Source organism: Scyliorhinus canicula, chromosome 16 (genome assembly GCF_902713615.1).
Source record: "Scyliorhinus canicula chromosome 16, sScyCan1.1, whole genome shotgun sequence".
Classification (NCBI taxonomy): Eukaryota; Metazoa; Chordata; class Chondrichthyes; order Carcharhiniformes; family Scyliorhinidae; genus Scyliorhinus; species Scyliorhinus canicula.
The window spans coordinates 115,006,722-115,019,331 of NC_052161.1; the positions used below are offsets into that span (position 1 = coordinate 115,006,722).

General features: G+C 45.0%; 1 protein-coding gene across 13 annotated transcripts in view; it reads left to right on the plus strand.

Moving 5' to 3' along the window:
- Positions 1 to 12,610, plus strand: part of ccdc30 (coiled-coil domain containing 30) — a 200,159-nt gene that overhangs the window by 147,044 nt on the left and 40,505 nt on the right. For all 13 annotated transcript variants that reach the window (XM_038773500.1, XM_038773501.1, XM_038773502.1 and 10 more), the window contains 2 exons: positions 1,646 to 1,816; positions 4,010 to 4,219. In XM_038773500.1, the coding sequence (XP_038629428.1) occupies positions 1,646 to 1,816; positions 4,010 to 4,219 (381 nt within the window). The remainder of the gene's footprint in view (positions 1 to 1,645; positions 1,817 to 4,009; positions 4,220 to 12,610) is intronic.

The window sequence follows — 12,610 nt, forward strand, 5'->3', positions numbered from 1 at the left end:
GTTTTCTCTCTCCCTTTCTTGAATAACAGGGTTATGTTTTCTAGCTTCCAATCCAATGGGGCCTTTCTAGAATCTAGTGTATTTTGGAAGGTCAAAACCAATGAATCCATTATCTCCAGCTACCTCTTTCAAAACCCTAAGGTGTAAACAATTTAGTATGGAGAATTGTTTGCTTTTAGCCTCATTAATTTCAAAAATACTCTTTCTTTCCTAATGCTAATATCTTCAAGTTCTCAAATTTCATTTAAACCCTTCGTTCCTCATAATTTCTGGAATGTTTTGTGGCTTCTACCGTCAATGGCTGGAATTTTTCTGCAGGATTGTCCAGGCCCGCCAAAGTCAATGGAATTTTAAATGGATCATCACATCCGCCACTGTGGGACCTGCTGTGCTGGGGCCGGAAAATTCTAGCCAGTGCCTCTGCTATTTGATTATTCCAGGGAATAATAGGGAATGAACAAATGTTCTCCTATCTAACCCTGACGCTTTTACTCCCACTAATCTCTTGCTTTTTACATAATTATGGAAGCTATTGAAATTGGTTTTCTTGGGCTACATTTTATACTGAAATTGGTGGCCTGTCTGCCATTTTCAAATAAATAGTTAACAGACAATTGTGCTTGTTACCAAGCCAATCAACCCCAATATTACATAATACGGTTAGCTTGGCAGGTGAGCAGGAGTGAGAAGCAGTTTTTAAAACAACTTGTGAAAAAGGCAGGAAGGAAGGAAGCTGGGTACATCATTTAGGAGAAATCCTATGCACATCTGGGGAACCCACCTCCTCCTCCCAAGATGTTAACTTGCTTTGTTCCTCCCCACCCCTTCATACCCCTCTCTAGGCTCCCCAATCCAGCCCTGTCCAAAACCCAGGACATAACCTGAGTCTGGACGCCAAGAGTGTCTTCAGCCTGTGCCCTTATTGCAGTCCCAGCAGCACCTACTGCTCAGTTCTGGTGCTGCTGGAACAGCTTGTTGGCTGGCAGCTCTTGAGGGTGTGACTTCCTCCCATTGAGGGGCAGAAGTCCCACTCTCCTTGTTTAGCCCTCCTGGCATGTGATGGGGTGGAAGGTAGCAGTGATGAAATGATCGAAGAGATATCAATGAAAGCAAAGAGAAATGGTAATGGGACAAAAGATGTTTCCCGAGGAGAAGTATGTAGGGAGCAGAATCAGCTATCAGAACAAAATGGGGCCAACGGTTATGACCTTTAACTGCTGAACTCAAATGTTGACTCGCAAGATGAATCTAAATATGAGTTGCTGTTCATCGAGCTTATGTTGAACTTCTCTGAAACATTGTTGGAGGATGACGATTGATGGACCAGAATGGGGCTGAAGTTTGGCGACATGCTCGCGCATTGAATAGAGGTGTTCCGCAAAGTGATCGCCCAATCTGCAATTGACCTCCCCAATGTAGAGGACACCTCATTATGAGCAGTGAATATACTGTGTTAAATTGAAAGAAGTGAAAGTAAATTTCTTTGTCACATGGAAGGAGTGTTTGGGGCTTTGGATGGTGAGAACAAAGGAGGTCAAAGGACAGGTGTTGGTTTCCTACACTTGCGCGGGAAGGTGCCATGGGAAATGTAGAAATCCCAGTTGCCTTTTTATAAGAATGAAACTGATTTTCTTTTTTATCTCAGTCGCAGGAAGCATTGCTGGTGCAGCACACTGACGAATCCCGGCAGCTGCGGCAGGATTTACAGAGGGTGCACAACCTGTGCGGCACTGCTGAAAAGGAACTGAAGTACAAGAGAGAGCAACTGTTGGAGCTGCAAAGACAAAATTCTCTGCTTGATCAGGAAAATAACAGGGTGAGCATGTGAAAATGGTTTTAAAAAATCCACGACTGTGAGTCTGATGTTTTTAGGATAATTCAATTAAAGCAATTGAAAGAGTGAATTGATTTCTTATATTTTAGTGAGCTGAATTGATATCTATCAATGACGATAAACCCAGAAATTGTACTCTGAAATCCTCTTCCTCCTTCAGGTGTCATTGCCTAAGAGGTTTTTGCCGACCAATGGACTTCCATTGGATTGGTCCCATCATTATGTTTGCCAAATCACTGCAGTGGTTTGCATTGCCTTCTGCAGTATGACTGACCGGGAAACACTCCTGCTCTTACCACCTGGCACCAGTCATATTGGAAGGATTTACAGGCTAATAATCAACCTGTTTGGCTGCGTTATGAACGCACCTTCCATGGTCACCAAGTCCAGGCCTGGGACTTGAACCCAAACCCTCGAGCCCAGAGGTGCCGACAAGATCTACATACTCTTTAATATTCCTTTTTAAACTAATCTGGCTAATGCTTCTGTTAAAATAACAAACTAATTTAGAAACATAGGAAGATTTACAGCACGAGCCCGCCATTCAGTCCATCGTGTTTGAAAGGTGCTCAATATTTCTACACTCACGTCAGATAGGCTTGCACTGTCACTGATGTTTTTTCTGTCACATTGCCTGGAGAGTCAATGACTCCACATTTCTCTGGTAAACTCATACAACTTTTTGTAACTCATTCTCAAAATGTTCTTTCATGATGATGCTCACTTAAATACCAGTGACAGTTTCAATTTTTCTTTTCCTTGCTTATTTGATGTTTCTGGCTGCACCTACCTGCAGCTGCCAGTAGTTCCCAGTAAAGGAATTTGTGGTAAGACTTCCTCCACTATGTGTAGGAATAATGTGTTTGTGAAGATTTCATATGTTGAATGATTGTAAATTTGTTCCAAAATACCAAACTTCACAAACGCATTTAAAGTGCAACTGGAGAAGTTCTTCAGTAGCTAACAATTTAGCTCTTGCCAAAAATGTTTGTGTGTGAGATTCCTGTTCCATAATGAAGCACAAAAATGGTCAGTTTTTCCAGCCAACCTTGCAGCCAAGAACAAATTGATGTTTAGTCTAAAGTTCTATATTCTGGCCCTTAGTCTTTGCGCCACAGAGATGGTGGGACTGTCATATGAGGAGAGATTGACTAGGTTGGGATTGTTCTCGTTGGAGTTCAGAAGAATGACGGGGAAACTCATAGAGACTTATAAAATTTTAACGGGACTAGACAGGGTAGATCCAGGCAGCACGGTAGCACAAGTGGATAGCACTGTGGCTTCACAGCGCCAGGGTCCCAGGTTAAATTCCCCGCTGGGCCACTGTCTGCAGAATCTGCACGTTCTCCCCTTGTCTGCATGGGTTTCCTCCGGGTGCTCCTGTTTCTTACCACAGTCCAAAGATGTGCAGGTTAGGTGGATTGGCCATGATAAATTGCCCTTAGTGTCCAAAAAGGTTAGATGGGGTTATTGGATTACAGGGATAGGATGGAAGTGAAGGCTTAAGTGGGTGGGTGCAGACTCGATGGCCGAATGCCCTCCTTCTGCACTGTTATGTTCTATGTTACCAATGATGGGTGTGTCCAGAACCAGGGATCACTGTCTGAGGATTCATGGTAAACCATTTCGGACAGATATAAGGAGACATTTCTTCACACAAAAGAGTGGTGAAAATTATGGGAAAGCTTGAAAAGTTATCCACTGGAAACCTAAACTGGAAAATTGGAAATATTTTCACACAAAAGTTACTAGAATATGGAATAGATTACTGTCTGTTGAAGTTGAATGATTAAAATATATATATTTTTTAATTTAGAGTAACCAATTATTTTTTTCCTAATGAAGGGGCAATTTAGCGTGGCCAATCCACCTAGTTTGCACATCTTTTGGGTTGTGGGGACGAAACCCTCACAAACACTCGGAGAATGTACAAACTCCACACGGACAGTGACCCAGAGCCGGGATCGAACCTGGGACCTCGGCGTCATGAAGCCGCAGTGCTAACCGACTGCACCACCGTGCTGCCCTTTGATTAAAATATTTAAGAGAGAGTTAAATAATAATTTGAAGAAAAAATATTCAAGGGTGCAAAGAAAGTTGCTCTGGTATAGTTGAGTGGCACAAAATGACGGGTCTAAATGGATTGCTTACATTTCTATAATTCTATGTTGGTAGGTGAACTTGGAGTTCAAAGCAGTACAATGTAGGCTGGCTGAAGTGGATAAACACAACTTAATATTGAAATCAGAATATGAGATTAAGCAGCAAAGGGTGAAAGAACTGGAATTGGAATCTGGCAAGACCTTCCATCTCAGCAAACAGTTAAAGAGCATACAAGATGAACTTCTCGGAGAGAAAAGCAGAACTATAAGTGCAGAGAAAAAGGTGAGCATTTGAGCAGCATTTACTGTTTGAAGGCTCTTTGTCTAGTCATTCTTTTATCTGTTGAAGTTTGATCCTTCAACGTGAATATGCGGGGAAAAAAAAGGTTATCTCTTGTGTTCACTCCCTTGGATTCTGCCTGTTAAAACTAAATTAGCAACACTTTGCTGTTAGTGCACTCAACACAAAGCATCCAAAGGATCAGGATGGGTTAGGGTGGGGTGAGGGTCATGGGAGGTGGTCATTTTGTGTGGTACATTGGGCGCAATTGATCTGACAATATCACGAAAATGTTCTCTTTGGGTGAGTGCCTTGGTTGTTTAAAGACTGCAGATAATACAATGTAATATTGCATAATTTCACCAGTTCCGAATGAATACTACTCAGATACTTTTTCTTTGGAAAGACAGACTGAACTTGGAGAAATGTTCCCCATTAACACTAACTTCTTAATTAATTATTGGTAATGTCAATCATTTCCCTAGATGGGTAAATCAGAAGCATAATCTGACAGAAGGGCAGTGATTTGAACTATATTTGGATCTGCTTGATGTGAAATGGAGAAGTGTGTTTCTGCCATTCATAATTGCATTTCTCACAGAATAAAGCTCAAAGCTGATTCCTTTCACCCGTAAGGCCTCAATTTTGATTCTTGAGGCGGGTAGCAGGAGTTGGGAAAATAGCTATCTTTGCGTGCCCGCCTCAGGAAACAGGGGCTCCAGAGGCACAATCCTCAGTGATGGGAGGCAGGCGCAGACTGAAGTTGGGTCATCTGACCCAGGAACCGTGTCGGAGTCAGAGGTGGGTGCGACTTAGGAGTCAGGCTTTTCACAGCTCAAGCCCGATATAGAGGGCCACCTTGGAAGTCGATCATTGTGACAGGAAGTTGTGGAAGCTTTGTTAGGCTACGCGAGAGGAGACTTCATTGCATTGTGATGTGAGTATAACTTTTCAATGTTGACCAGCAGTGTAAGAGTTTGCCCATTAAGAGTCTTCCATAGGAAACTTTAGATGCTGAAGTCTCCCTGTTGCAAATTTGTAAGGCGTGTCCACACAGCTGATATTCACTGTTTGCAAGGACCCACCACATCGAGCCCTGTAAGATGTTATCATCTTTGCAATTACAGCAGGTCATGACACTGTACAGCAAGTTTGATCAGCATGACTCCTCCGGGATTGATATCTGGATCGCACATACAGATCCTTCATATACAGCTACTTGCCTTGTCAACTCTCCGTTTCAAATGTGGGTGCACAAATGTGCCTAAATGTGACATTAGCACACTGTCCTCACAGGCATGTGTGGCTGCAAGGGAGTATTACAGCAGGGTTTTATATTCAGACCACAGCATGACATTCTCGCACGCAAGCACAGTACATACAACGTATGAGTGGACTCCCTCAACAAGATTATTCTATGCACTACTTGAGATGAAGGTTCCAGCAGGCGATTGCACAAAGGTATTGAGTAGTGCAGCAAAGAGAGAATCATGACTCGTTTATGTGTTTTATTCATTGTTATGGCAGAATGTTCCAGTTGAGCAGCATGTCTAAGTCTCATGGGCTAAATACATTCATGTTCTGTGACCAAGACCTGGAGATCCTGGTGCAGTAGGTCGACGGGCAGGAGGAATAGCCTGAAACCAGCAGGTTGAAGAAACGCTCTGGCAGTCATGAAGAAAGTGTGGCAGTCGGATCCTGCAGCAGTGAACACATCAGGAGACGATGGCCGAACATGGATTCACTGCTGCGTGAAATCCCACAACCTGCTGCACTCAGGTGAGGTGTTTGACTGAAGCACATAGTTGCCTCTTAGGTATCAGTGTATCAGAGTGGGACACAATTGTCGTGTACCTCACCATCAACAAGAATGACCAAATGCAAATATCACTCTTGTATGTTCAAGTGTCAATGGGATGACACCTGAATGCCCACTTTCATACCTGGCCACAGAGACCATGTCTTACATGAATACAGGATTCAATGCTCCTAAATTTGACTTTATTGTTACTGGCAGAAGAAAAGAGCTCTAAATGGGGCAGCATGGTAGCACAAGTGGATAGCACTGTGGCTTCACAGCGCCAAGGTCCCAGGTGCGATTCCCTGCTGGGTCACTGTCTGTGAGGTGTCTGCACGTTCTCCCCGTATCTGCGTGGGTTTCTTCCGGGTGCTCTGGTTTCTTCCCACAGTCCAAAGACGTGCAGGTTAGGTGGATTGGCCATGATAAATTGCCCTTAGTGACCAAAAAGGTTAGGAGGGGTTATTGGGTTACGGGGATAGGGTGGAAGTGAGGGCTTAAGTGGGTGGGTGCAGACTCGATGGGCCGAATGGCCTCCTTCTGCACTGTCTGTTCTATGTTTCTATGCTAAGGCGATAGCCTGTACAATGGATGGATCACGTGAACACCAGGGTGACTTGTCCATTAGAAGAGAATGCTGTGCAAGATAGTATGTGTGCCTTCCCAGGCCAGTGTCAGAGCTGACAAATTGCCTGCAGCTTGTGCCAAAGGCAGTGTTAACAGCCCATTCAATCATGGTTTCACTGATGGGTGTTGTTTTGCACTGGGGAGGTGGTGGGAATTTGGCACATGAAAGAGAACAAAGGAAGGTTCAGGCTTCTGCATATGGAAACCTGTAACTGCATGTGTGCTCACACTGAACAAGGATTACACTAATTATCTCCTGTTGTGTCTCACACTAGATCCTATCACCGCCCGCCCACCCCACAGAGCCAGAGCCTCCCTCGGCATCAGGAGGAGGAGGAGAACGAAGAGCTACCTGAGGAAGCACTGTCCTATCTGATGAGCCTATTATCCACCAACACAGATACTAACACTGCAGAGGGAAGTAGTGTGTGTTTAGAGGTGGTTGCACATGGTGACGTTCACCTCACCAAAGAGCAGGAGGAGGTGTCAGAATCAGACACATCAGTGCACTGCCCCCCCTCGGAGGAGGGAAGACAGTGAAGATGATGCTCCATCTGGCATTGAGGTGGGGCCTCGGGAATCGCTTCATTGGATGAGCAGCAGCAGATATGCGGACATCTGGTGGAGTTCTCTGAGGCATTGCGATCTCCAGTACTGCGAGTGGAGGAGATCATCACGGCGATGAGCTTAAACTTGGCGGCTCAACCTCATGAGCTCCAACCATTAGGGACTGACCAGCCTTGTGGAGAGTCACATGCTCATCACTCCCAAGAGTAGGTAAATTCTTGCAAAGGGAAGGCTCACTCAGTAGCCTAGAGCAGTCTGTTCAGAGCATGGGCGCTGTCCTCCACGGAATACGTGAGGAACTGTCTACCCATAACAGGCCCTTCATACTGGTGGCACAACGGATGCTGTAAAGGTGACCAACTCTCCAGAAAATCAACCCAGAGCTAAGGATGTCTTTTCATTTCATTTCATGTCGCAGAGGAAGATGAGTCTGCTAGTTTTCTGCGAGCCTTCCTATGTACTCCTCTTCCAAAGTTTCCCAGCCTCCCTACCAGAGCTCTAATCTGTGGTACGTGCTCCAGTGACCACGGCTGTCCCTGCAGAATTGCAGGCCCCGCAGTCTCAAGTAGGTCCCCCAAGAGATAACCGCACAAAGAGGCCAACCATGCAGCTCCTCAATGCCTTGCAGACAGGGAAGGAATTATATTGCCTCCACCTCCTCCAAGGCAACATAGGGCAGGAGGCACCATGTAGGATACATATAGTATGTGAGATGTCCACTGCTGATTTCAGTCAACTATGAGATGTGGACATTGATGGACAGGTCAGCATTTATTGACCAGGTGGGTGAACTTACGGCATGGATCGGTACTTGGGACTACGATGTGGTGGCCATCACGGAAACTTGGATAGAAGAGGAGCAGAAATGGTTGTTGGAGGTCCCTGGTTATAGATGTTTCAACAAGATTAGGGAGGATGGTAAAAGAGGTGGGGGGTGGCATTGTTAATTAGAGATAGTATAACAGCTGCAGAAAGGCAGTTCGAGGGGGATCTGCCTACTGAGGTAATATGGGTTGAAGTCAGAAATAGGAAAGGAGCAGTCACCTTGTTGGGAGTTTTCTATAGGCCCCCCAATAGCAGCAGAGATGTGGAGGAACAGATTGGGAAACAGATTTTGGAAAGGTGCAGAAGTCACAAGGTAGTAGTCATGGGTGACTTCAACTTCCCAAACATTGAGTGGAAACTCTTTAGATCAAATAGTTTGGATGGGGTAGTGTTTGTGCAGTGTGTCCAGGAAGCTTTTCTAACACAGTATGTAGATTGTCCGACCAGAGGGAGGCCATATTGGATTTAGTACTTGGTAATGAACCAGGGCAGGTGATAGATTTGTTAGTGGGGGAGCATTTTGGAGGTAGTGACCACAATTCTGTGACTTTCACTTTAGTTATGGAGAGGGATAGGTGCGTGCAACAGGGCAAGGTTTATAATTGGGGGAAGGGTAAATACAATGCTGTCAGACAAGAATTGAAGTGTAGAAGTTGGGAACATAGGCTGTCAGGGAAGGACACAAGTGAAATGTGGAACTTGTTCAAGGAACAGGTACTGCGTGTCTTTGATATGTATGTCCCTGTCAGGCAGGGAAGAGATGGTCGAGTGAGGGAACCATGGTTGACAAGAGAGGTTGAATGTCTTGTTAAGAGGAAGAAGGAGACTTATGTAAGGTTGAAGAAACAAGGCTCAGACAGGGCGCTGGAGGGATACAAGATAGCCAGGAGGGAACTGAAGAAAGGGATTAGGAGAGCTAAGAGAGGGCATGAAAAATCTTTGGCAGGTAGGATCAAGGAAAACCCCAAGGCCTTTTACACATATGTGAGAAATATGAGAATGACTAGAGCGAGGGTAGGTCCGATCAAGGACAGTAGCGGGAGATTGTGTATTGAGTCTGAAGAGATAGGAGAGGTCTTGAACAAGTATTTTTCTTCAGTATTTACAAACGAGAGGGGCCATATTGTTGGAGAGGACAGTGTGAAACAGACTGATAAGCTCGAGGAGAAACTTGTCAGGAAGGAAGATGTGTTGCGCGTTTTGAAAAACTTGAGGATAGACAAGTCCCCCGGGCCTGACGGGATATATCCAAGGATTCTATGGGAAGCAAGAAATGAAATTGAAGAGCCGTTGGCAATGATCTTTTCGTCCTCACTGTCAACAGGGGTGGTACCAGAGGATTGGAGAGTGGCGAATGTCGTGCCCCTGTTCAAAAAAGGGAATAGGGATAACCCTGGGAATTACAGGCCAGTTAGTCTTACTTCGGTGGTAGACAAAGTAATGGAAAGGGTACTGAGGGATAGGATTTCTGAGCATCTGGAAAGGAACTGCTTGATTAGGGATAGTCAGCACGGATTTGTGAGGGGTAGGTCTTGCCTTACAAGTCTTATTGACTTCTTTGAGGAGGTGACCAAGCATGTGGATGAAGGTAAAACAGTGGATGTAGTGCAGATGGATTTTAGTAAGGCATTTGATAAGGTTCCCCATTGTAGGCTTGTACAGAAAGTAAGGAGACATGGGATAGTGGGAAATTTGGCCAGTTGGATAACAAACTGGCTAACCGATAGAAGACAGAGAGTGGTGGTGGATGGCAAATATTCAGCCTGGAGCCCAGTTATCAGTGGTGTACCGCAGGGATCAGTTCTGGGTCCTCTGCTGTTTGTGATTTTCATTAACGACTTGGATGAGGGAGTTGAAGGGTGGGTCAGTAAATTTGCAGATGATACCAAGATTGATGGAGTTGTGGATAGTGAGGAGGGCTGTTGTCGGCTTCAAAGAGACATAGATAGAATTCAGAGCTGGGCTGAGAAGTGGCAGATGGAGTTTAACCCTGACAAGTGTGAGGTTGTCCATTTTAGAAGGACAAATATGAATGCGGAATACAGGGTTAACGGTAGGGTTCTTGGCAATGTGGAGGAGCAAAGAGATCTTGGGGTCTATGTTCATAGATCTTTGAAAGTTGCCACTCAAGTGGATAGAGCTGTGAAGAAGGCCTATGGTGTGCTAGCGTTCATTAGCAGAGGGATTGAATTTAAGAGCCGTGAGATGATGATGCAGCTGTACAAAACCTTGGTCAGGCCACATTTGGAGTACTGTGTGCAGTTCTGGTCGCCTCATTTTAGGAAGGATGTGGAAGCTTTGGAAAAGGTGCAAAGGAGATTTACCAGGATGTTGCCTGGAATGGAGAGTAGGTTATACGAGGAAAGGTTGAGGGTGCTAGGCCTTTTCTCATTAGAACGGAGAAGGATGAGGGGCGACTTGATAGAGGTTTATAAGATGATTAGGGGAATAGATAGACAGTCAGAGACTTTTTCCCCGGGTGGAACACACCATTATAGGAGAACATAAATTTAAGATAAATGGTGGAAGATATAGAGGGGATGTCAGAGGTAGGTTCTTTACCCAGAGAGTAGTGGGGGCATGGAATGCACTGCCTGTGGAAGTAGTTGAGTCAGAAACGTTAGGGACCTTCAAGTGTCTATTGGATAGGTACATGGATTAGGGTAGAATAATGGAGTGTAGGTTAACTTCTTAAGGGCAGCACGGTAGCATTGTGGATAGCACAATTGCTTCACAGCTCCAGGGTCCCAAGTTCGATTTTGACTTGGGTCGCTGCCCGTGTGGAGTCTGCACATCCTCCCCGTGACTGCGTGGGTTTCCTCCGGGTACTCTGGTTTCCTCCCACAGTCCAAAGATGTGCAGGTTGGGTGGATTGGCCATGAAAAATTGTCCAAAATTCTTTGATTAACCTAGGACAAAAGTTCGGCGCAACATCGTGGGCCGAAGGGCCTGTTCTGTGCTGTATTTCTCTATAACATCCCTAAATGCCCTTGAGAAACTAGTGATAAGATGCCATTTTAAACTGTTGCCGTCCATTTGTTGAAGGTACAATCAGAATGCTCTTTGGAAGTGAGCTCCAGGATTTTGAGCCAGCGACATTGAAGGAATGGAGATATAGTTCCAAGTCAGGATGGTGTGTGGCATGGATGTAACCTTGTAGGGCATGGTATTGCCGGGTATCTGTTGCTCTTGTCCTTTTAGGTGGTAGATGTCATGGGTTTGGAAGGAGCTGTCGAACAAGCCTTGGTGAAATGCTGCAGGTCATCTTGAAGATGGAACACTGCTGCCACATTGCAATGTTGGAGGGAGAGAATGTTTAATGTGATGGGATGCCAGTCAAGCAGGCTGCTTTATCTGCATGATGTTGAGTTTTTGGCGTGTTGTTGGAGATGCACTCATTTAGACAAATGGAAAATATTTCATCACGCTCCTGTCTTGTGTCTTGTAGATAGTGGACAGGCTTTGGGGAGTCAGGAGGTAAGTTATTCACAGCCCCTGACCTGTTCTTATAGCCACAGAATTTATATAGCCAGCCAAGTTCAGTTTCTGGTCAATGATAGTGGGGGATTCAGCAATGGTAAAGCCATTGAATGTCAAGGGGAGATGGTTAGATTCTCTCAAGCTGCAGATGGCCTATGCCTGGCATTTGTGTGTGGTGTTAAGGTTACTTTTAGATGCCCAGTCTCGAGTTGCAGCATTTCTCTTGCTGTATCCAAGATATCTGCACTTTCTGTATCAACTGATACCGCACAGAAGTACTCTTTCGACCAACAGTTCCCAACCTTTTCCTTATCACGGCACATTTCGATGAGACAAACAATTCCACGGCACACCCACTTGTTTTCAGCTGAATCGACTGTCATGAACGCCCCACAATGTGGTAGCGAACCAACAGTGGCTAATCACATACAAGGGGCAAGGCATAGGTTGCTCCACAATTCAGTAATCCGTAACAGGTCACGGGCGGGATTCTCCGCCCCGCCGTGCCACATTTCTGCCCCGACCCCTGCCGGCGGGATTCTCTGTTACACCGACCGGTCAATGGGGTTTCCCATTGTGGGGCAGCCCCGCGCCGTCGGAAAACCCCTGGGTGCTGGCATAACGGAGAATCACGCCGGCGGAGAATCCCGGCCCAAATGTTTCCTCACTGCGTGGCCATTTATCCTGTGTGCTCAGTTTATATCAGTATTGCGACTGAACTTCAGTTTAATTCAAAGCCATTATATTCACAGCAACAATAAGTCCAGTTAAAATTCTAATAGATTTTAGACATGAAGATATTCCAATCAATGCCAGCCAGAAAAGAAGAAAAAACATATTATTGCACTGTAATGTAACTGGTGCCCACATTATATGAAAACAATCTTTCCCACATTTACCAAGTTAAACGTCAAATCTAAACACCAAAGTTAGTTTATTGTACATGCTTGTAATTGTTAGATGTGATTTAATTTCACAATCCTTAGCAAGACACATATAATTTATTTGCTCTCCTTTAACAGCACATGGTTTGCATTGGCATCAATATTGGCATATTGATGCAAATGCAATATACCGTACACTCTGTAACTGGTACA